Source organism: Larimichthys crocea, chromosome VIII, assembly GCF_000972845.2.
Source record: "Larimichthys crocea isolate SSNF chromosome VIII, L_crocea_2.0, whole genome shotgun sequence".
NCBI classification, from domain to species: Eukaryota; Metazoa; Chordata; class Actinopteri; family Sciaenidae; genus Larimichthys; species Larimichthys crocea.
Window position 1 is genome coordinate 28,541,614 of NC_040018.1, and position 25,354 is coordinate 28,566,967.

General features: G+C 41.5%; 1 protein-coding gene across 2 annotated transcripts in view; it reads left to right on the plus strand.

Annotated features, from left to right (window-relative positions):
• The window catches only part of adamts17 (ADAM metallopeptidase with thrombospondin type 1 motif, 17), a 121,496-nt gene that overhangs the window by 74,108 nt on the left and 22,034 nt on the right, over window positions 1-25,354 (plus strand). The window contains exons 10-16 of one of the 2 annotated variants that reach the window (XM_027281876.1): window positions 5,973-6,123; window positions 9,431-9,532; window positions 9,688-9,833; window positions 11,932-12,101; window positions 14,724-14,851; window positions 21,344-21,464; window positions 23,988-24,062. In XM_027281876.1, coding sequence (XP_027137677.1) covers window positions 5,973-6,123; window positions 9,431-9,532; window positions 9,688-9,833; window positions 11,932-12,101; window positions 14,724-14,851; window positions 21,344-21,464; window positions 23,988-24,062 — 893 coding nt within the window. The remainder of the gene's footprint in view (window positions 1-5,972; window positions 6,124-9,430; window positions 9,533-9,687; window positions 9,834-11,931; window positions 12,102-14,723; window positions 14,852-21,343; window positions 21,465-23,987; window positions 24,063-25,354) is intronic. The other variant, XM_027281877.1, reaches the window with a different exon arrangement.

Here is a 25,354-nt window from a genome sequence, read left to right on the forward strand (position 1 = left end):
AGAACCCCAGCGACCTGTCTGGTCATCCTGCAGCCGTGATGACCTGGAGAAGTTCTTAAGGTGAGACACTTTTTTTTTTTTTTTTTACACCTGTGCTGTAAGATGAACTTTAATTAACTATTTCTGTGTGGGCAGTGGTGTGTGGATGTACAATCCACTGCATTGTGTATTTTTTTATTTTTGCTATGTGAAGTTTTTTCTTCCTTGATACTCCTCTGAACCTGAAAATTGAAGTAAATATTACTTATTATTATTTTATTTTATTAGGGCCCGAGCACGGGCTGGGGGGCCCTATTGGATTTCAACGTGAACGTGTTTAAAAGTAAATCGCATTTCCGCGGCCATATCCCCTCGAAAACTCACGAAAATTTGCCTACCCCCAATGTCGGTGAAATTAGCATTTGGGGGTGTCGCACATGGACATACACGGTGTGTGTTTTCGGAGGGTTCTGTCCACGTGTACGAATTTTCTTTTTCCAGGGGTCGCAATTGAAACGAACTCCGTTTGAGTTTGAAACTTGCGTGTGTGTTCTTGGCCTCGACAATGAAAAGTTATCAAAATCACAACTTTTATCAGAGGGGTGGCCGTGACGGCGCGGTCAAAGTCACGTTGCCGATTTTTCGAAAAAAAAATGAACTCCATTGACTTTTGGGCTGATTTTCAGGCAAAAGTGTTGGGCTATCATATACTTCCTCAGAGCTGTCTGAAACTTCTTGCGGTTATTAAGACCACTATTATAAAGACCGATGTATGCATATTTCGACGTGCACATGTGCGAGGGCCCGACCATCGCTGCTTGCAGTTTAATTATTTTTATATTTGAAGTCACTTTTTATGACCTGTTGTTGTCAAATGTCACCGCTAGCAGGTTCAACAGCAGCTAGAAATTGTAGCCACTTGCTTGAGCAACACTGCTAAACTTATTGTAAATAAACCTCTTTAAAGATCCATGTGTAGAGTCGGGGTCGGCAAATAAGTTTGGACCCGGGCCAATTTTTTTCTGACAAACCATCGCGGGCCATGACCCGCTTTTTAATAAATGTTGTGAAATCTGTGGAATTGTTGTATTTTGACAGAAAACATTAAAGATATTTAATATATATATATATATATTTTAAAAATAAATCAACGTCATCTAGCAGGCCAGATATAATTGATGGCGGGCCAGTTTTGGCCCGCGGGCCGCTAATTGCCGACCCCTGGTGTAGAATTTAGTTGGAGCTAGTGGTCTAATTGCTGTATTGCAATCTCCTCACATCACCCTTCACCGTCTTAATGTAAAGGAGAAAACAAGGTCCTGTCTAGAGTCAGTATTTAGTTTGTCTGTTCTGGGCTACTGTAGAAACATGTTGTTTCTATAGTAACCGGCTCCTACTGTAGGTCATGTGGGTCATTTTTAATTATTGTTATGAATATTATATTCCATGTCTGTCTTATTCTGAAAATAAAATCCCCGAATTTTACACACTGCACCTTTTAAGTGACTTCCAGAACTATAAGTCTGTTTCCTCGGAATCCAAACTCAGCAGCAGGAGACATCGAATGAACCAGCTACACTTTAAATTAACCAGCTCTCTCTGCCACTGCTGCCATTACCACTGTCTCCTCACTTAGATGCTGAGTAATATACCATGCCTAGCTCTCTCTTTCCCTCTCTCTGTTACATACATACGCACACACCCAACTGGGCTGCCAAGCGTGCTGACAGTGTGAGCGTGCTGCCAGGCTCTCTGTGGGGCCCGCAACACTGTGAGTCCATGGTGGCCTTTTTAACTATAGTATAATGGTGACAGAATGGAAAATCTAACTCAGTCCTGCTCTGCCCAGCAAAGGCCACTCCAGCACCTGATTGTATTTGGGAATTGCATGGATTAGTAAATGTGACTACACACACACACACACACACACACACACATACATGCCCCAATTAGCAGAGAACATTTTCACAACATTGAGGTAACAATCCAAGTTTTGTAAATGTCACAGAAGAAGAAGTGATACAAAAGTTTTACAAAAACATTATTATAACATTCTGAGAATGGTTTAAGTGCTATGTTATGTCCACCGTGTTCTTAAAATGTTGTTAATGTGACGTTTTTTTGTAGAACGTTCCTGCACCAATCCATATTCATGACAGTATAATGTTATGTGTGCCACATTCTAATCACGTTGCGGGGATGTTCCCGATTTAACATTCTTTCCAGAACGTCCCTGTGCTGTTCCATATTCATGAAGGTATATTGTAATGTTGTTCGCCATGTTCTGTATATTATCAGCCTGCAGTCAAGATATAAAACTGGATGAAAAGCTCCGTCTGCATCAATCTGAGAACCTCGTCAGGATGGTGTGAAAGTCATTTTCTTTGTGGAACATTCATGCAATGTTACATTTGATGCCACAAATTAAATGTTAAATGCCTTCAGAGCAAATACTTGAAACACAACCTTTTGAAAATGTTGAAAAAACCCTGAAAGGATGTCAGCTGAATGTATGTTGTCATGTTCCTGATTGCTTGATCTATAAAGACGTGTAATACAAAAGGATCGCATCAGCAAATCTCATAATCCCTCCATGGGCTGATCGACCAAGACAGCAGGCAGATGCTGCAGAACTGTGCCACAGTCATGTTGGAGTAAGTAAGAATGAAAACTGCATTACAATGAATTAAACTGCATGGTAACAGACCCACACAGTCCACAATGAGGTGTTGGACCAGTTCATTTAAAGCAGGGACACACTGCAGTGAGGCAGGTTTAATGCATGTTAACTGGCACACCTGACAGGTTTTTTATCCACAAGGAGACATCTCTTTTAACAAACCATCACTACCTAGAGAAGCAAATTTCCTAACCAACAACTTGTTCTGCAAAAAATTAACCACTGGCAGCACTGTTTATCCTGTGAGCAGCCAAAACACAGTCAGATATTTCTTTTAGGGAGGGATCACTCTGCCGCTGCTGCTGCAGCACCACTCACTATGTGACACAGGCAGCAGAAAATCAGACAAAGATGGAACCTGCACACATACTGTCAGATAACGCCTCCAGCTCAGACCTACCCGCCGCACCAGCAGACGGCCGGCCACCACATCTGAAAAAAAAAAGGACCAAGAAGAAGTGCTTTAGGACAAATATTCGAAGCAGACAAGGCAAATCTTGATATAGAACTAGAATATTAAACATTTCACATGCTCAAAATTGTATTTTCTCTTATTTGAACCGATAAACAATCCAATGGGTTCGTGTGAGTTCTCCAACTTTAATGGGTCCCTGAACCCGGTTCAGATGTCCACCTTTAGCTATCCAGTTAGGGGTGAAATTTAAAACATTGCTTCACCTAAATTACAACAAAAAAAAAGACCAAAACACACATTTCTGATATCTTCCTAAGATTTCTGCCTCCACCCCAACACAATGGAAGTGAATGCAATTAAGTTTTTGCTGTCACAGCACTGTGCAGAAACAAAAGCAGCTTGTTACACGAACATGTCCCTGTATTTCAGGACAATCCACACACTGTGAACATTTTCCATGTAACTCCCCATTTAAATGAATTATAAATAACACAGTCAGTATGTTGCTGTTGATTTTTTTTGGGGGGGTTAACCAACAGTGGCCCATGTGTTTGACTGCCTCATTACAACAATCTACAAATGGACTCAGGTGATCGTGAAGGATGGTTTCTTGGAATATTACCACTTCACTGTGGAAGACTTCTGGAAAGTCACTATTTTTATTTGTATTTATGTATTTATTTTTGTGTAGGTGGTTAACCAGAACCCTGTGGCACCCTCAGTGTACTGTTTAAGGACACGGCCACCACCATTAAATTCCCTTCCACTACCAACACTACACACTACACAGCCACATGTCAGGCAATAGCTCTTACTTTGTTTGAAAAGGTTTCAAAAGTCTGTGTTTGGGATATGGTGCGACAGTAATAAGTTCTCAGCATGGTTGTGGTGAAACTATTTGTGAAAAACAAATTCAAAATTATTGTCAAATGTTTAGCACAGTAAGATTTTTAAGGGAAGAGAAGGTTTTTTTTTAAATTAAATGTTTATAACCACAGAGGAAACCTTTTAAAAATTACCCTGTAAAATGTTATTGGAGCGTTGTGTTCTGGTATTTTTTCATGAAAACACTGGCATACTTGCCTATGGCTTGTGAGCTACAGCACACTTTGTTTACATTGTCTCTGCCAGTACCGGTGCTCAGCCTGCCAGCTCGTGTCAATCATACGCAGACATTGACCCGCCCCTCCAATCAGCTGAGATGAAAAAGAGCATTTCTGATTTCCCCGGAGAACCACATTTCTACTTTAATGGAATCAAACTATTAACAGTAAATTTAAGGAATATGTTGACATTAATTCGACTGTTAAGAATGACGACTAAATGTTATGTCAGTTGGACTTTAAGTAGAAGTACAAAAGTATTTGTGAAGATATTCATGCTCCACTGAATTGAACCTGAAAATGAAGTTAGACTGTCAGACTCCAGCATGTGAGTAATATCTGGCTGCTGTCCATTCGTCTAAAAGACTGAAATTGAAAAAAGATGAGAGCCTGACAGACAGATATGGGTGGAGTCGCACATGCTCAGAAACTGACAAACATCTAAAGAACATTACGAGGGCCAGTTTCTAACTAAGTGAGTATACAATCTAGAAAACCTGTTTTGAGTTCATGAATCTGTTCGGTCTGACTACACAGTGAGGTCACAGCTCAAATGTGTCCTTCAGTAATCTGTTGTGTACAGGGATCATGGTTACAGGTATTGTTCTGATCAACTACTCTGCTTGTGTCCATGTAACTTTGCTCTACAACAATACAACACTGACTGACATCACTCGGTAAATCCAGGCATCGTTCCAAAAGATTGTTGTTTATACTGTGCTGCTCACAAACTTGCTCTCCCATGCATATTGCATGAAAGCTGAACATTTATAGAGTAAGAGTGTGGTTTTCTGATCATTATTATGCTTGTTTTCCTTTAACCTCGTTCGCTCTTGACAGCAGAGGTGAAAAAAAAATCTTCTTTGCGAATTGTTCTAACATGAGAATCTGAAATGAGGCGACTGTAGTTCAGGTTATAGAGCAGGTCAGCTATTAACCATATGTCTGGTAGTGTAATTCCTGCCTGTACATGCCGAGGTGTCTTTAAGCAAGATGCCTAACCCACAATTTGCTCATGATTGTATGTGTAGGTGTCGAAAAAATAAATGCAAGTCACAGGACTAACACGTACTAGACAGACAATAATACTCACATTCACACTTGTGTAAAATTATACTTGTCGGAAATAGCGATGAGAGATGGTAGTGGTCAGTGATGCCTCTAATACAGCTGCTTTTATCTGGATCAAACATTCATAACGTGCAACTGTATATATCCTTTTGTCTGTGGTGATAGCAAAGGTATATCTTTGTGAAACTTTCTGTGTTACTGTATATTCCCACTCATGACCTACCTCCATACAACATGTAATTTACTTGTGTCGTCACATTTATGAATGCTGGGCCACTCTGAGGTTTCTTCTTGCCTGGATGCAGCCTGTGGGCCACCAGCTAAATAGGCAATATATTTATGTGTTGATAGATGTATCATACAGTAGTATATCTATTGAAGTTTGTGTCTCCAGCCTGTGCTCATTTTGGACTGTATTTTAATCTGCAAAGTGCATTTTTCATTCTGCTGGACAACAAACTCTGTCAGCTCTGTGGAATTACATAGTCAATGGATACATACAGTACAAGGAAAATGTTAATTTGGCTCAAACCTATTGATGTCACCATCTATGCTCATCTACGCTTGCTTTCAAAATGACAAATGATTGTTCAAATCTTCCATGCTGCCACTGCCAAGTCTTTTTTGGATTCAGATTTGACGGTAAAAAGAAAACTCTTGGAAATAAAATGGTTCACTGGTCAGCACAAAGTATGAATTCTTCTCTTGTGTGCCTTTCAAACAGGTCCAAAGCCAGTGTCTGCCTACTGCACACAGACCCCAGGAGCCGTTACCAGGTCCGGCTTCCTCCCAAGCTGCCAGGCATGCACTACAGCGTGGATGAACAGTGCCAGATCCTGTTTGGAACCAATGCCACTTTCTGCAATGACATGGAGGTACAACATCCTAGTATTTGAAATGTCACACATAAACCAGGAGATCCATTGATATTTAGAAAATGTAAGAGTAGAGTTACTCTGAAAAGGACAGGGCGATATTTACTGACATGGAAACAAAAATTAACTCTTGTCTGAAAATATGTATCCATTTACCATTCATGGTGAAAGCAGAGAAGGAATCTTATAAATATCAAATTCAAGTCAAGTTCATAACAATGTATGATTGCTCCATGACCTATGACCTCTTCCCATTTGCTGTTTCACTGATGTAGCGTTCCCCACAGCGGCCACTTGTAATGTCACAATAATATCATAGACCACTCCAGTCTCTCTCTCAACACGGGGTCCTGTCTTAAAGATGTACCAGAAGAGATCTTGAGGTATTGCATGGTTAAGTTCTAACTTAACCACAAGCATGGTTAGATGTTCTGATCCATACACCCGTTGGTCCTGAGTACTCCCTGGACCTGCTGCAGATGTTGTGCTCTGTGCAGGAGGCTCCTCGCTCCTGATCTTTATGAGTCTAAGTGGCGGGGAGACTCCAGACAGAGATACTGGTCTGTGTTAGTGAGCTTCCTGTTGGGTAGTTGTGTGTTCTTCTGTCAAGAAGAGTGCAATATATTTACACAATAAACCCAGACAAGTGTAATGTACCATCCACTCCTGTCTGACGGGCATTTTGGACTTATGGTCTTTGTAAAGGTCTGCACTTCTGAAGCAGTTTGCATTTGGCCAACAGAGAGAATCCATTATTTGTAGAAGAAGAAGAAGAATTATTTTTTAAAATTTTATTTTATTAAGATTTTGCTCCAATGCAAACCATAATTTCTCAAAATGTTCGACTGTTGACTAATGAGCTTATAATCATTAACAGTGAGCTAAGCCGGAAAAAAGGCTCAGAGGAACTTGAGAATCCTCTTGGACACTAAATCAACTCATCAATTTTAGAATAAAGATAACAACAAGTAACACGCGTTGATAAATAAAGTTGATCTTGATCGTGATTAGTGGCAGTTCTGGCCCTTGTAAGCCAGACGGGGCTGACAGCAGCCAGAGTTCTTTTAGAGGGACCCATTAACTCTGAAGCTAAGCCTCATTTTAACAGCAGAGAGGCAGAAAAGTCATCTCATAATGTAGAAAGTAGGTCAGTGGGTAATTTTACCAGCATAGTTAACAACTTTAAATATAACTTTTTGACCCATTACTTACACATTTCATATGCAGTTCCTATATATACACTGCTACAATTCAGTTTATTTGTCACATGTAGTCATACATGTGCAGTCATAGTGAAATGAGCTCCTACAATTTGTTCAATTAAAAAAGCGTAAAACAGGAGAGTGATAAGAATAGAAAATATATTAAATAATAATGGTCATTATGCAAGTATTGTGAGTAAGTAATATTAATAAAAGTAATGATAAAAACAACAGTAGTAGTAATAAGGAATAAATTGTCTCAGTCACTGTCGTCATTTAGGATCCTTGTGGTCTTCCGGAGCCTCTCAATGCTGGTTTGGCGTATCCGGAACCTTCTTCCGGATCACAGCAGGGAGAAAAGACTGTTATCCAGGTGGTTGGGATCCTTTATGATTTTTTCAGCATCCGCTAAAGCCAGGCAGACAAGGGCAGGCAGTGATAAATCAAATCCTTTATGTGGCTGGACTGTCAGAACATCTAACCAAAGTCTTCAAGTCACAAAGAGTCAGCACTTACCAAAAATCATTCAGCATTCAGAGATAAGACCTCACACTCCCCATGACATCTGACAAGTGTGGGGAAAACCACATGAGTGAAACAGCATGAAAGAGATGCTTCAATAAAATACAGAAACAATTATAGAGTAGATGCAGGAGGAGCTGAGGAAGTGTTAAAAGTGTTTGTCTTTGCATTTTTTTTGTTTTCCTCAGGTTTTTTGTTGTAAAGATTCTTGAGATTCCAGCAGCAGGACTCCAGCCTGATATTATGCAGGTTGCTGCAGTGTAAATCCACCTGGAAGTGACTTAATACATAACATCAGCAGAGGCAGCACAAGCATTCTGAACTCCAAGCCCGTCATTTGATTGGGAAACTGATATTCAGACTAAAAAAAGAACTGACCTGAACATTGTGCTTGTCCCTGCCTGTATATTTAGTCTGGTACCTCATGCAAAACCTGACATGCCATAAATTCTCAAATGGTGTCCAGAGGCCTTTATTTACCTTCAGCTCAGAGAAAACCAGACTTTTATTAAGAAAAACTGACAACAGCAGAGTGTTGAGTTTGACATGACTGCTAATTTGCTGATGGAGTTAAGTAAATCTGATGCTGGAGTTTATATGTGAGACATTTATGTGATAACACTGGGGAGCACAGTTTTTGTTGAGTTGGGTCTGACAGCTGTTTTTAACTCATTTTTGGGTGCGGAATCCAAAACTGATCTCAGTTTCTCTCTATCGCATCAAGTTTTTGAACTATAGGATCCCTGTTAACTTAAAAAATGTGAAAAATACTGTACCTAACAGATATGTGCTTGTTTTCACTAAACCAAAGTAACAGTCTGTGCAATGATCTTTTTGGGGATACCAAATGCAACTTTTCACGTGTTCCTTTGGTCCACATCCGTAAACTCTCCACACACTGCTTGCACACTTTGTGAGGGGCTCATGGCTTGTTGTCTTGATCACAGAGTTTTACTTTAAAATGTAAAATATGCTTGTTGGACAAATGCACTGATGTTTGCTTTCCTCTGACTTGGAATGGTGAAACTAGCACAAATACAGCAAAAGGAGTCAGGGTGGTTTAGGCGTTTACGGCGAGAAGTAGCAGAGGAACTGAGGAAATATATGTTAATTTAAACACTAAGATGGAAAAGTTACAAGCTTTGAAAACTACAAAAACAGCATCAAACCAAATAGAACTTACAACGGTATGTCCATGGTTACAAGGTGAAGAGAACAGCAGCACAGATCCTCTTCATTCTACTATGCCAGCTTTCTGTGTGCAGACATTGACAGTACTGACCTATTGGGAGCTGCACACACCTCTCACCACACTGTCTCAATGTGACTGCACAAACAAGTTGCCATGTAGCTGTAGATGAGTCCAATCGTGATCAGCTGGCAAGTCTTACTACAGCTGATCAGTGGAACTTTGCTGATCTGGAGGGTCAGCTGTGGACAAAAAACTTGACGTGCTGGAAAAAACCTGACTGCAATTTTGGAATCAGCATAAAAATTGTCAAATTGTCAAATTTTCAAATTGTACCCCGGTGTAATTTATGGTATCTTTCTTATTTGTTTGTGTGTGTTTGTCTGTGTGTCAGCACCTGATGTGTGCTGGCCTGTGGTGTTTAGTAGAGGGAGACGTATCCTGCAAGACAAAACTGGATCCTCCTCTGGATGGAACAGAGTGTGGAGCTGACAAGGTAGGACTGTCTCACACCATGCTGCTGAGATCTCCATCTCTCTCAGGCAACAACCTGACAGTAGCTAAATGATTTGACTAAATGAAGACTATGATGTGTGTGAAGTGTATTTGAGATCATTTTAATTTGTGTGTCTGTGTGTGTGTGTGTGTCAGTGGTGCAGGGCAGGCGAGTGTGTCAGTAAGACTCCTATCCCTCAGCATGTGGATGGTGACTGGAGTCCCTGGAGCCAGTGGAGCATGTGCAGCAGGACCTGCGGTACTGGAGTCCAGTTCAGACAGAGGAAATGTGACAACCCTCCGTATGTCACCTGTCTGTCTGTCTGTCTGTCTGTCTGTCTGTCTGTCTGTCTGTCTGAGAAATACTTACACACAGGCTGTGGTCTAACTATACCTGGGCACATACAGTACCAGTTTGGACACAACTTCTTATTCAGTGTTCTGTTTACTTTTTATTGTAATAACAAATACAATAAAACATTGTAGATGAACACGGAAGATGTCAAAACTTGGAATGGTTTTCCAACTGTCTCATATATGCTGAGCACTTGTTGGCTGTTTTTTCTTTACTCTGTGGTCCAGCACATCCTAAACCATCTCTCTTACATAGTCTGGAGGTGTGTTTTGGGTCATCGTCCTGTTGAAAACAAATGATGGCCCCACTAAGCTCAAACCAGATTATCACACTTCGTCCTCCACGATTCACAGTGGGAACCACACATGCAGATACTAGCTGCTTGCCTTCTCTGTGTCTCACAAAGACACAATGTTTGTAACAAAATGTTTCAAATTTTGACTAAAGTCCAGGTTCCCACTGGTCTAATGTCCATTCATTGTGTTTCTTGGTCAAAGCAAGTTCTCTTCTTCTTGTTGGTCTCTGTTACGACCCAATAGAGGGGTAAAACCAGATTGTAAAGGATATTAAGCAAAAGTAGTTTATTAAATGAAGTTTTCAGATTGTTTTTAACAAAAGGAGGTGAGGCAAAAGGGAACGAAGGGCGAGTGGGTGCTGTAAAAAGAACAAACAAATATAACAAAAGGAGAACTCTAAACAGAGCCTATTATAATCTAACGAGAAACCAAAACGAAAAAGAAAAGCCTCACTATCTAAAGTTAATTCCAAATAACAAAACACATCCAAACAGCACCCCTGAACTAATGTCTCTAACAGATCCCTGCCCAGTCCCAAGCCAAAAGGTACAGAATCCTCATCAACTCCGAATACCAACAAACGAGGCAAGCTCACAAACACACAACCAAGTGACCGGGATTAAATCCCGGTGATGCTGCTGCGGGGGCGCTCTCATTGGTGGCGTGGAAATCATGCCGCACCAATCCTGGCCCTGCTCAGCTGCCGAACGTGTTGTCCCCGCCTCCTCCAGCCTGGGGCCAACCAGGGACCGGCAACCGCACACCTGCATTTACCCATTGTGGGAAAACAAACACTACACACACACATATGCGCAGGGCGAAACGGCGACAGCCGTAACAGTCTCCCGCAATCATTGATTCTTTGCAGCAATTCGACCATGAAGGTCTGATTCACACAGTCTCCTCTGAACAGTTGATGCTGAGATGTGTCTGCCTCTTGAACTCTGTGAAGGATTTATGTGAGCTCTAATCTGAGGCTGCTAACTGTAAAGAACTTCTCCTCTGCTGCAGAGATAACTATTGGTCTTCCTTTCATGGGGCGGCCAGTTTGTGTTTGATGGATGGACCTTAATGTCTAAAAGTAATGATGCAGTTGATTCTCTTTACTTAGTTGAGTGGTTCTTTCTATAGTATAGATTACCACAGTAGTCCAACACTAACTCTGAACAATACAACCGATAGTCTTTATTAGGAAGGCAATTCCAGAAAACCATTCCAGGTGACTACCTCATGGAGCTGATTGAGAGAACAGTGTACAAAGTTGTCATTAGATTAGATTAGATTAGAAATACTTTATTAATCCCTGAAGGGAAATTGTGTTGAGGCTGCCAGCTATCTTGCTTGCGCCAACCAAACCACTCCTTAAACCACTGAATGAGACTGTGCCCACATTTTTTTTGACTGGTACTGTATTTTTGCAACACAAATACATTAGTCACCAGCTGAGTGCCAGACTGTTGAGTCACTTCACCCAAAAGCCCTCCAACCAAACTAATAATGTGACATTCAGATTATTTCATTATTTTGAATAACCTTTTAATTTATTTGTATATATATATTTATTTATTTAATGAACTGGGTTTAACAGTCTTGGTCGTTAGTCAAAAAGTTCATGTATAAAACTGTGAGGTGTGTCTTATTTGTTTCCGCCATGTGTTCCTGCTCACACACTCCTCTATCTCCTGAATTAAGTATTCATACCATATATATATATTTGTGTGTGTGTGTGTGTGTGTGTGTGGCATGCAGGCCCGGTCCTGGTGGAAGACACTGTCAGAAGGCCAGTGTGGAGCACAAGGCCTGTGAAGGTCTTCCCTGTCCCAAGGGGGCACCAAGCTTCAGAGACCTGCAGTGTCTGTCCTACGACCGACACGCCAGCAAGAAAAAGGGCAGCATGCTGACGGCTATTATTAACGATGGTGAGACACACACACACTACACACACAACACACAGCTCTCTCAAAGGCAGAGTCACCTTTAGTTTTAAATGTGGAATGAGAAATGAAATCAAAGTCTAAAGTGAATGAGGAGTGTCACGTTAGACCCTAGAGTCTTGCTGAGGCACAGAAAATGGAGCACTTACGGTACATTTCCAAGTCAGACCAAATGGATTTCAGATTCACTCTGTGAGTTTTGCAGGAAAAAGCAACACATTTTCCTTCTTACAAGCCAAAAAGTTAAATTCATATGCAATAAAACACACATCTGTGCTCAATCCCCAATAACTGACATTAATGATTCGGTTTGCTGACTTTATCAAAATCAAATCAAATCAAGTTTATTTGTAAAGCCCTTTACAATAGCCAAACGACACCCAAAGTGCTTTACAACAAAGCCATAAAACAGTACATAACAGATACATAACAAACAAATACAATTAAAAGTGCAGGGTATTAAAAGCCTTCCAGAAATACATAGAAAGGAGCAGACTGAATGAGTACACCTAAGAAACAGTACTGCCCTGGTCAGGATCGAAACGACAATCTAAAGAAGTGGGTCCTAAGCTTTCATTTAAAAAGGTTGAGATCTGTAGTGGTGCGGATGTCGGCGCCCGACTGTCGAATCGCAACTTATCGCAACTTTCACTTCCTCCCGCAACAAAATCGCAACAAAAATGTAAAAAGCACCGCAACTTTTACCGCAATTTTCTTTGATAACCTGATGTAACATCAGGGATTTACGTCGCAACTATTTCAAAAAAAGGCCCGTGAAAACCTGGTGGGACTGATATCATTTCTGGTTATAGACTGACCCCGGCCCCCCATCACAGAAAGGCAAGTTGATGTGGCCCGCACCGAAAAAAGTTTGGGTGCGGGCCACTTTTCCCAGCAAACATCCATCTGTCCTTCCATATTCTCACATTGTGAGGTATTTTCAGATGTAGAAAAGCTGGAGAAGTTGACACTGGATAGAAATATTCCCACTGCTTTGATGATTTGTGTGTATGTGCGTATGTGTTAATAGGTGACAAGAAGAGTGGGCGTCAACAGTGTCTGGGTAACTGTGAAAAATGACGTATCCTTAAGAGGAGCGGTAGCTTTAAAATGAATGTTCCTAATTACCGTGTCCAGAGAGCAATAATTGCATTAAATCATTCACTGCTGGAATGATTCATGTGTTTTTTTAAAGCCAAGCAGTGGCCAGAGAGTTAATTTACTCCTACAGGCTTACAACACGGCCGGGACTGTATGCAGACAATTTATATTTGTGTTTATGTCGACACATTTAAACATACAGGTCATACATCTCAATGATTTAAGCGTTCTCATGTTACACAACTAAACACTTTGGTGCTTGGACGTGGGCAGTGATTTACAGGAGGTCAAAGAAAACACTGGTGTGTAGGATGATGTGCTGGATTTCACACCACAGATATTACTGTATTATTATCAAATCAAGTCACCATCTCAAAATTCTGCCTCACATTTACCTGCATGTATCTTAATGATCCTCCAGAGGGCGAATTCAGACGTTACAGCATCACAAAGACAAGAAAAAGAACAAACAACTATGTGTATAGAATAAGAGTAGAATATAATAGAAACATTACAAGAGCAATTAGACACGAAACGCCAAAAATACAGGCAACAGTTGTTCAATTACGGGCAATTTGACAGCTGGACTGTTGTTGCATTCCCGGCTCAGACGCCACAAAAACAGACTGTACAGATGTTGGTTGAGTCTTTTCCTCCATTCTCTCTGTATGTTCATGAAGTCAAACAGCCTCCGGACAAACACAAATCTTACATTCAGGTGGAAGCACTTTCAAGTCACATGCTTTGGTTTCGCCTTTGCAGGGCTTCCTCGCAATCCATTGTACAAATTATGGATTCGTTTTTTCCATGAATACATTTGTGTATTAATGTCTTTACATGTAGGCGGTTGTTGCTGCACAGCTTGCAGTGGATAAACTCTTTATTGGACAGCTATGAAGTTGATTTTACAGCCAGTATAAAACAGAAACATACACTTATACAGATGACTTACTTTGCTTGAGTCTCCTCTCAGCTGACACAACCTTGACTGGAAAAGCAGTTTTCATCCAGATTCTGCTTTTCAATCAGCGGCATGAGCTGTGGCAACTGTCTGACAGAAGCTCTCTTTCTTTTGATTATTTATAGGAGCTGTTTACTTTTATTCTGAGGATCATGTTTTCTCTTCTTTCCTTCCTTACTTCCTTCCTTAATGGGTGGAAGTCAGTTTATCAAGACTCAACTTTTACCTTCAGTGAGGAGTGTGAGGATTTTCTGTGACTGCAGAGTGGCTGAATGGACTGGTTATAGCATTGTGTGTGTGTACAGTGTGTAAAAGCTGTGTAGTTTGTAGCGTGCAGTGTGTGGAGTGTATGTTGTCTGTACATCTCTGTGTTGTCTGATTCATGATGTTTTATACTATGTAAGTACAATCTTAAAGTAACAATACTTTTACTTGATATGAATATTCCTGCACTTTTTCATCTCTGGTTGTAGCACTGATGGTGTGTGTGTGTGTGTGTGTGTGTGTGTGTGTGTGTGTGTGTGTGTGTGTGTGTGTGTGAGCAGAGAAGCCGTGTGTGTTGTTCTGCAGCCCGGTGGGTCGAGATGTCCCAGTTCTGATGGCTGACAGAGTGATGGATGGGACGCCCTGTGGACCATACGAGGCTGACTTGTGTGTTAATGGGAGGTGTCAGGTACACACTCATACTCACGCGCGCACACACACACACACACAGGTGCAAACAAAATCATGTCATGGAATGTTACACACCAAATACATTTACACTTCCTCTGCCCTGGTGGCCTGCCGGTCTGCTCTTCTGCTCGAAAGGGGCCGAGTTCAACCTCACCAACTTAGCCAGCTGTTAATCTCCAGTAAAGAACTGAGGCAGGGAGTTAGCAGGTCGTCCACTCAGCTCTGTGTTGGAGGTTCGATCCCTGGCTCCTTCTGTACGAATGCCGAAGTGTCCAGTGTAAATGTTATCATTATAAGTAGGGCTGGGTATCTTTTACATCAGTAACATCAGTACCCTTAGAGTGACACTGATACCAATAGAGTTCATTTGATGCCTGGTGAAGCCTTGACAGCATGGTGCAGCTGTTTACTCTGAAGTTTGCTCCATGTTTGAAGTGTTTTATAACGTCACTCATATTCCCAGACTCGTTCACATTTTGTGCTTTATTTTACAGTTGTGCAGTATAGTCAACATTCTCAAATCAAATCAAATCAAATCAATTTTATTTGAGAGAGAGAGACAGAGAGAGTACCCAGAATGGTTTGTTCCACAGAAGAGGAGCATAATAGCTGAAAGCTCTGGCTCCCAATGTACCTTTGGAGACTATAGGAACCACAAGGAACCCAACATCCTGAGAGCGCAGTGTTCTAGAGGGGTAGTAAGGTACTATGAGCCCTTTTAGATAAGATGGTGCCTGGCCAGTTTTGTATGTAAGGAGAAGAATTTCTTGGCCAGAGTGATCCTGTCTAAAGTCTCTAGAAAGAGAGTTTCTGAGGTGTTTGGGTCCAATTACAAGAACTTCAGTTTTGTCTGAATTTAACATCAAAAAATTGTAGGTCATCCAACTTTGTATATCCTTAAGGCATGCTTGGAGTTTAGTTAACTGATTGGTTGCATCAGGCTTGATCGATAAATATAATTGGGTGTCGTCAGCATAACGATGAAAATTAATGGAGTGATTCCTAATAATGTTCCCTAAAGGAAGCATATATAAACTGAATAGAAGTGGTCCTAGTACAGAACCTTGTGGGACTCCATGACAAACTTTGGTCTGCATGGAGGATTCATCACTGACGTGAACAAACTGAGATCGATCTAAGAAATACGACTTAAACCAGCTTAGGGCGGTTCCTTTGATGCCCTTTGATGTTCCAGTCTCTGTAAAAGAATTTGATGGTCAATGGTGTCAAATGCAGCACTAAGATCTAACAGGACAAGTACAGAGATGAGTCCTCTGTAGATACTGCTTAGACTACAAATAGACTTTGAACAGAAACCAGAAAGCTTCCAATAATAATTCAGCTTTAATATTTTTTAATAATACTCTTAATATTATTTGTAGAGACCCAAAAAATTCCCTCCATGAGTGTTTTGTCTGAGTGTAGTTTAGACACAGGCTCTGCATATGCAGATATTTATATATGATAAAGATTATAACGCTGCCAAGTTCAAATGTCGAGGCTGCAGGTCGACCTGTTGCTCAGAGAGACTGGTCCATTGAATAAAAGCTCCAAAGTTTAGTCTTTCCACCAGCTGAGGGAGCGTTTTTGACACTGCTGTCATCGCTGAAATAAAATCAGCTATGAAATAAATAAACACAGTGCAAAGCTATGAAGTGTCCCTATACATGGATCAATAGAGTCCCTCATTCATTAGCAGTTAGCGGTGGTGGACTGGATCCACAGCCTGCTTCCTTGGGGAGGGTTGAGGAGTTTATTTGGATCTGGTGTCCCGACTACAGTCGGTCTTTTGTGTTTATTTGCAAATGTTGGATGCCGGTACATTTGGGAGGAATTCTCCGTCTGGCTGAGAGAGAAACGCTGCTTTTTATTTGACATAAATACAATGTTGTATTAATATAATGTTGTTAATTGATTTGAAACAAACATTATCTTATACAGTACAGTAGTAGCAACTTAAAAGTTCCCGTTCAAGCTGAACGCCAGCTGAATGGCAGCCGTCTTCCAGCTGATTTCCAGCCAGCTGCCTGCCAAGTCCCGTGAAAGGATGTATGCAAACATTCTGTTATTTTATTCTACTTAAAGTGTTTTTATTTTTTCTCCTATAATTATATTGTGTATATATATTTGGCACTTTTGGCAATATAATTCATGTTATATTAATGCCAGAGGGGGAGAGCGAGAGAGAGAGAGAGGTCCAGAAAGTGGAATATGGATGTAATTATCATGACGCACATGCGCTCACAAAATACTTACTTACACATCAGCAATGACTCATGTATCTTTAACTGTGCGAGATAAGTTAGAGTGAGTCCAGCTGAAGCACACGTCAGTCACATTCGTGTGTTTTGGAATGTTTTATTCCATTATTACAAATCACGTAGACTCAGAGTCAGTCTGCGAAATATTCGTTCGGTACTTAAAATCACATCATTTTCCATCCCATATGCAGCAGGAAAAAAAATTGGCACTGTCAGTAAAAAGCATTTTTCGTCTTCTGTCCCGAGTCCTGCGCTTATGCACATTTGCAAACCCAGCGTGCACCTGCAAACAGCTGCATCAGAACCGACCCATTACCTGCAATTATGTCTAAATCAACCTGACCTGACCTGAGCAGGAGGTTAATCAAATATCTCTGATCTCTGGTCTGCCTTTGTCATCTCCCAAACATCCACATCATCAGCATCTGCTGGGCTGTGCCAAAACATTCCAGCCTGCACACTGCGTCTGTCTTTCACCTGAGAGGGGGGAAGCGAAGTGAAGGAGTTGGAGGAGGATGGAGAGACTGTGAGCTGCAAAGACAAAGAGATGTAGGCAGATACTGAGGTTACAGAGGGAGGAGGAGAAGGAGGAGGAGGAGGAGGCATGGATGTTTTTCTAAGCCTGGCATGTGAGTCTCAGGCATGCTATGAAAACACTGGCAAGGAGAGAGAGAGAGAGAGAGAGGGAGAGAGAGAAGAAAAAAAGGAAGCAGACAGGAAAAGGGGAGAGAAATATATTCAGTGAAGCTATGAAAATAGACTGTGTCTGGCTGGAGGAGGACCCTGGAAGTCTGACTTGGAGTTGGAGAGGCCATATGGTCCTCTGATTCAGCAAACTGCGCACCATGCATTGCTTTCTCTTGCACTGTGTGTGTGTGTGTGTGGGTGTGTCATTGTCTGTGTGTGTGTCTGGCTTAACGTTTAAATTCCTAAAAAAGTCTCTCTGTCTTGTGAGCCTTCACGAGGCTCTGTGCCATGGACGGGGGTTGCTGATTCAGACAACCAGTAATGCATGCAGTGCAGTCAGTCACTGACACACACGCACTATAAAACCTGTCAGCAGTTACTGCCCCCTGTCTGCAATCATCGTTTGTCTTTTGTTTTCACACCTCTTTGTTGTCGCCTGCTCCTTCAATCCTGAGTTATGTTGTTCCACAAGTGTCAGTTTAAGCACCATGACTGTCTCTCTGCACAGTATACATATGCAGGGCCACAGCTTTGCTCATGGCATGCAGATCTCCCACACAAAACATCTGCCTCTAACTGTTAGGCTCCCCATCCTACCCTTTTTTTTTTTTTTTTTTGATCCTCCCAAAAACAAAACTATTGAAGCTCGCCAGAATAAGCAGCTAAAATGTGGGTGTGTTCTTCTTTCACTGGGCAAAAGTAACAGTTTGTGAAATCCTGCTTCCTCCAGCTGAGGGATGTTGCAAAAATAACGTCAAGGTGATCTAGCAAAAGAAGTAAACACCCTACTTTTGACTTTTGATTATTGTAATGCATTATTGTTCCGGACTGGTACAAAATGCAACACTAACCCCTTATTCAGGTATCCTCAGTTGGTCATAGTTACTTTTAGAATTGATTTTAAAATGTCTGAAGCCATTCATGATCTTAAACCTCTTACATTAGTGACCCCATATGACCGTGTAACCTGTTTGTAACCTGAAGTCTTCAATGTCGCCTTTGCTGGTTGCGATTCGAAGGGTTTGAAGAAGTTTGCAGATGGTCTTTTTTATGTGCAATAGGGTTAGGGTTATGGTTTTATTCTAATATTTATCCATTTCTATGATCATGTATCTACTTCTCTCTGTTTCTCTTAATATATAACAACAACAACTCGGTTCACTGAAGCAGCAAGCCTTATTTCCTCAGGCAGGTCGTTCCAGAGTCAAGGGGTCTTGATGGAGATGGCATGGGTCATCTCTTGTTTTGAGCCTCGACTTGCCTTGGAACAACCAGAAGTGACCCATCCAAAGATCTGAGGGTACGACCTGGCTCGTACGAGGTTAACAAGTTGGAAATGTAGTCAGTGACCAGACAGCGAAGGGCTTCGAAAGTTATGAGCAAAATTTTAAAATCAATCCTAAAATGCACAGGAAGCCAGTGGAGAGAAGCTCCAAATCGGTTAAATGTGATGTCATCTGTTAAAAGAAACCAAGCTGCTGCACTCTGGACTAGTTGGAGGCGTGAGGGGGATTTTCCGTTGATACCAGAGTGGAGTGAATTGCACTAGTCCAGTTTTAAAAAATATAAAGGTATACTAAGGATTATTTTTTGAAGACCGGTGTGTGGGAGCATGTATTTGACTACTCTAAAAGCAAATTTATTGATATGTGGTTGGGAGGTGAGGTGTGAATTAAACACCAAGGTTTCTAGCACAGGCCTTGATATTAGCAAACAATGGACCAAGGGTATTTTGAGTTAAAAGAGAGTAATGTAGGTGGATGATGAGTCATTTTTAACAACAGGAATTTTAACAGTATTTTTTTAAATCATTGAGTTGTAGGAAGTTTTGAGCCATTTTATATAATCACTAAACAAACAGTCATAATCAGCAGTTAGGCTTTCCTGGTCATCAGGTCTCAGTGGGAGGTATAACTGTGTGTCGTCTGCATAAAGCCTTATTCTCACCGGAACGGCTGCGCCGTGGTCACCGGAGCTAATCGCTGCCAATGTAATCAATGAAACCGTTTCCACCGGGCGTGGCATGGAACGTCTCAGCAGCGACTCTCCGCGTTGCAGCCCCATCATTCTGTAGCATTTCTATTTTTGACGCGAGCCATTGCTAAACCGCGTGAATCTCAACAGAGCAGATTGCACCAGACAGGAAATCCAACACAGAATCAACGTAATACACTTCCGCCCCCTTTCAAAATAAAACACAACATCAACGTTACGTCATGACCGGTGGCACAATGTCAGCAGTCAGTCGATCAAAGGGTCTCAACATGAACGATGAGAGACTAATTGTTGAAGTGGAACAACACACAATAATTTATGACACAACAGATGCTTTTTATAATCTCTTCCACGTCGGAGAAGCAAAGTCAGCTGTTTGTTGTTGTTGTTTTCTTTATACACAGTTTATCGCTGGGTCTCCCGTACGTTCAAGATTCTCGTGTGATCTCATTATCTCGCGTGAATACGGCTGGCTTGTTACGCTGCCGTCACACGTCCGGTGGGGATTGATGCCGGGCAGAGGACGGAGCTAAACCGCGGCGCGCTCACGTCCCCGGTGTGAATCCCCAGTAACGGTGGACAGATCCATTCCACTTGCAATCTGGTTTTCTCCAAAGAAATTAAAAGTATGTTAAATAATTGTGCAAATAATTCACAATCAGCATATTTCATTTGTTTTCCTTCAGTATCCACAGTTAGTAGCCTAAGCATGCAAGACAACATCTCCTGGGTGAGATTTGGGAAAGACGGTCAAATCTTGGTTATATAATCTAATAAAAGAAAGAGTCAATGCTTGCTTGAAGAAGTGTCCTTCACACAATGTAGGACAAAGGTGGTCAGATACAGTCTTACTTCAGTGTACGAGTTGGTGATGCTGATTGGATGTCACGGTTTTTGCAGAATCTCTGATGATGGTGTGAAGGATATATATCCAGGTGACTTTTATTTCTCCTTGTCTCATGACTGAACAAGAGATCACTGCAATTATTGTATTTACTTTCTTCTAACCTCACTGACCAAAATGTATTACTGAGAAGGAGCAGACTGTTATGCCTTTCTTCAGAAGTAAAATCCTCGGTCCAGTGGCTTCAGGGATGTGGACACACGCCCCATTTGCCTGCACAGTATGGATTACTGCAGTAAATTCCTGGCTTCACTGGCCACACATTGTAACTAGCAGTTGGACATCTCCTCAGCTACAGTCTACACGCTTTGTCAGAGAACCTGACCTGTTGAAGACAGTCCATCAACAAGTCACTTTTTCCATTTTCTTTCAAATTCCTGAACGGGGGTCGACATTTATGTGAAATAGCCCCAACAGAGGTTGGTGCATCCATTACCTTAAGTTTTGACACCACCTTCTGATGAGTGACTGAACTACATATGACACTAGGCTAAGCCAACATAAAACATGAAATGCAAGTACTGTAGATACAACTTCCACACACACACAGAAATTCAAGCTGTCTTAACACAGGTTACAATGTGGGCAGACAGACTCTTCGGCCTTGTGTTTGACTGTTCTTTGCTATTTTTGTTGTGGTCAGAAAATTGGCTGTGATGGCATCATTGGCTCTTCAGCAAAAGAAGACCGGTGTGGTGTATGTAATGGAGACGGACGCTCCTGTAAGATCGTGAGAGGAGACTTCAACCACACCAAAGGAATGGGTAAGTGTGTGTATGTGTTTGTGTATGTGTGTGTGTGTGGTATCCAATCATTGCCATTCACTACTGATGTAATGCAGTATGTTTAATTTCTTATTGAAGTAATGACAAGTACTACTGTACTTTGGTTGCCTGGACTTAAACTCTGTTTTTGTCTAAAGCCTGAAGGTTTTGAGACATTTTATACTAATTTAAGGAATGACCATTATTTTTTTAAAGGTGCCAACACAATGAGCAGCAATTTAGGTTAAAACAAAATGTTTGATTGCTACTCATATATTACAGGCTTTAAATGCAAAACATACTACATTAATCTGTCACTGGTTACACATGTAGTATAGTATTGTGTAAAACATGTAAGCTTGGGCAGTGGTCCAGTGCTTCAAGGAATGACGCTCAAGGTTCCGCCATTGCATCATTTCTTGAGGCATCCTTATAGCTTACTGTTTTGATGTGCTATCAAAGTCAGATGACGTAGTGTAAGGAGTGAGAAAGTCCAGCTTTGGAAGAGGTTAGGGTGGGTGGAGCAGTCAAGCAAACACAGGACTTTAACCTCAGAGGGCGCTGTTTGGTCAGAGTTGACTTATTTTATGTAACTTAACTTAAGTCACGTAAGTTAAATGACATAACTATCGTACTTATTTTAACGCCAGCCATGATCTTCTTTTAAACCTTACCAAGTGGTTTGGATGTCTAAATCTAACCAGACTGCAACAGTTTCACAACATGAGTGACATGTTTATTATTGTTAACATGACAACAAAGGACGTCCCAAACTCAGAAAATGGGAAATGATTCTCAGCAAGCTTTATTTTGAAAGTCTAAATTTTTATTGCTAACCAAACACCAAGAGCTGTTGACCACCTGAAATATCTACTTGATTTGATCCAGTGCAGTGACTGCAATTCAGAAAGGAAGTGGTTCCAATCATCCTGGAAATCCTGGAAACCTGTAGTCATCATGCCATGTTATTAGCTATGTGAAAGTCCTTGAGGATATTGGGAAGTAAAGGGTGTTCTGGCTGAGCTGTCACTGAATGGACTCACCTAATCATGGCAATGTAGACGATGTTTCTCATTCCAAACACATCGCTTCCTGTCTTATTTGGAAGAGACAGATACTAAAACTGCCTCAGTCCCAGACTATAAGATACAAGATACTTGTGTCAGCAGACATTCAGTTAAATTCAATTCAGATAGACAAGTAGACGCCAATTAACCAATGTATTCTTGGAATGGGAAATGTTCCAGTTCATGTTTTTGACTCCAAGTCTTCTTGAGTTGAATTTGGGAGAAAACTATGGAAGAAGTATCCTATCTTTATTCAAGAGCGCACATTTTCAGTTTGAGAGCATGGTTTCTCCTTCTCGTGCTCAGATTTATTGTCCTCGTACTCAGATTTCTGCTGCTTTCTTTCAGAATGTGTGCTTGGACTCAAAACATCACATGCTTGTGCTCACATTTCTTCTGCTTGGACACAAACATTTCGCTCGCCACTCAAATATGTCCTGTGCACGCTCAGATCTAATGTGCTCACACTCAAAACGTCTTAAATAGGTGACAATTCAAATAGCTGGCTAGTATGGTAAATTGGTGTATTTTAAGAGAGGCAGTTTTACAAACAGACCATATACCCGCCCCTACGGAGCGTTAAAAAACGCAAAGGAACACACCCAAGATAAGGCCAGACTCTAGCTGTCTCCCTATTGGCTGGTGAAACACACTAATTTAAGCGCAGGGCGGGGCATCCTTCAGTCTGAGCAGACACTTCAACCTGAGAGGACGAGCTGTTTTAAGCGCGAGCAGAAAAAATTTGAGCGCGCACAGGACATGTTTTGAGCGCGAGCACATTAGATCTGAGCGTGCACAGGACATATTTGAGTGGCGAGCGAAATGTTTGTGTCCAAACAGAAGAAATGTGAGCACAAGCATGTGATGTTTTGAGTCCAAGCACACATTTTGAAAGAAAGCAGCAGAAATCTGAGTACGAGCACAAAATCTGAGCACGAGGACGATAAATCTGAGCACGAGAAGGAGAAACCATGCTCTCTAACTGAAAATGTGCGCTCTTGAATAAAGATAGGATACTTCTTCCCTAGAAAACCCTCAGAAAACAAGCACCGAGACCTGCTGATAGAAAAACAGATTCATAACACAAAGGGTGGTGATATGTTTCAAAAACTGTTCACCGCATCATAAACTCAAAGAATGATCATGGTACATTGTTACATACTTTCCACCTTGTGCACATAATTAAATACAAGTAATATTTATTAATATTAATTCATATCAGAGCTTGATTTGTGCACAATCATGGATATCTGGATGATGTTGCCGTAGCCAATGTGACAGAATCTGTGGATGAATGTATCAATAATTATCCATGCAGCAGTCACTGTCTAGTATATAATAAAAAGGAATGGGAGCTTGTATGTGTGTGTTAGTGTGTGTGCACACATGCATGCACATTCTGGTGTGGTCCACAGGACATGTGACCTCCCTTCCACTTCCTTGTCTTGTCCTCCAGTCACCACTAGGCAGTGTAAGAGGGTATCTACCTGTGTGATGGCTAAACCCAGAGCTGTCCCCAAGTGTTTCTCATGTAAGATGCATGCACTGTGTGTGTGTGAGTGTGTGTATGTATGTATGTATGTGTGTTTTTGTGTGTTTACTGCACTGCCTGGAGTGTTTTACTGTAGGTAGATTGGTTAAGATCAGATATCTGTGGGCTCCTCTGGGTAGTGTAGTCTCAAACATTACAAAATGCTTACAGTTACATAACCAGCTGTTTGACCCTGTTGACCCATAGCCAGCTGTGAGGTATGCCAGGGACACATTCCTTTAACCCAAGGTGTTTCCTTCACCGTGCTGCTCCCGCCTGGTGGAGGAGGAGTAAACACATCATGTGCAATAAAACATTAGACATGTTCGAAGTTTGACATTTTGCCGTACTGTACAAAACGTCATACTCTAACATGAAACTTCAAATAAACCCAGGTGAGCCCATAGCAGTCTGTGTCTAACCATAGCTGGACAGGGCAGGGTGGTGGAGGGTTGATGGATACGGCTGGATGGCTTTCAGGGAGGGAGCGGTGTGTTTTGTTCATCGTGGATACAAGTTGCTCAAACCCTCAGAAAAGATCTGCACACGATCAGTTTCAGCCCGGGCTCACAAAATTTTGGGTCATGAACGCAACCACTTGAAATGCAAATACTACGTCTGTACATGAAGAGGTGTCTGCCTCCTCACCGTGGAAGGTGACTCACAGTGATAGTGTGTTAGATGTAGTGACAAAGGCACAGAAGTCCAAACTCAGCAACACGTTTGGAGTTTTTTACATGCACACAACCGTCAAACACACACACATCATTTCAAACTCTGACTCAAAGTCAACACATGGAGTAGCTGCATGGATAGGCCATCATGACGAACTGCTGCTCCATGTGCTACCATTGTAAGATCATCATGGTATGTAGGATGTATATAACCAGGTAGCATTTATTGCTCATGGAATCCCTCACATACAATAGCTGATTAATTAAGTACTTTGATTTGCTGTAGTTGCACAGCAGGGATCACCCATGGACACATGGCATCTGTAGATCACATGGCTGGCTGAGCGGTTGGGTCAGACCCGGACATAGATCCCGACTCAGACTGGAATTTTCCATTAAAGCATTCAAAATTAAGTTGCTCTTCCAAAACATGAGGTGACTTATGAGCGACAGAATAAAATAGACAGAGCTTTTTATAACTGTGGTACATTTAATTAGTTGCGGGGTGGGTCCAAATTGAGCGGGTGCCCGTGGTCACGAGTCACCAATCAATATTTTTATTGATATTCAGGTCGTGGTCGGTCGGGTCGTTTGAAATAAAGATGCCGAGTAAAGTTT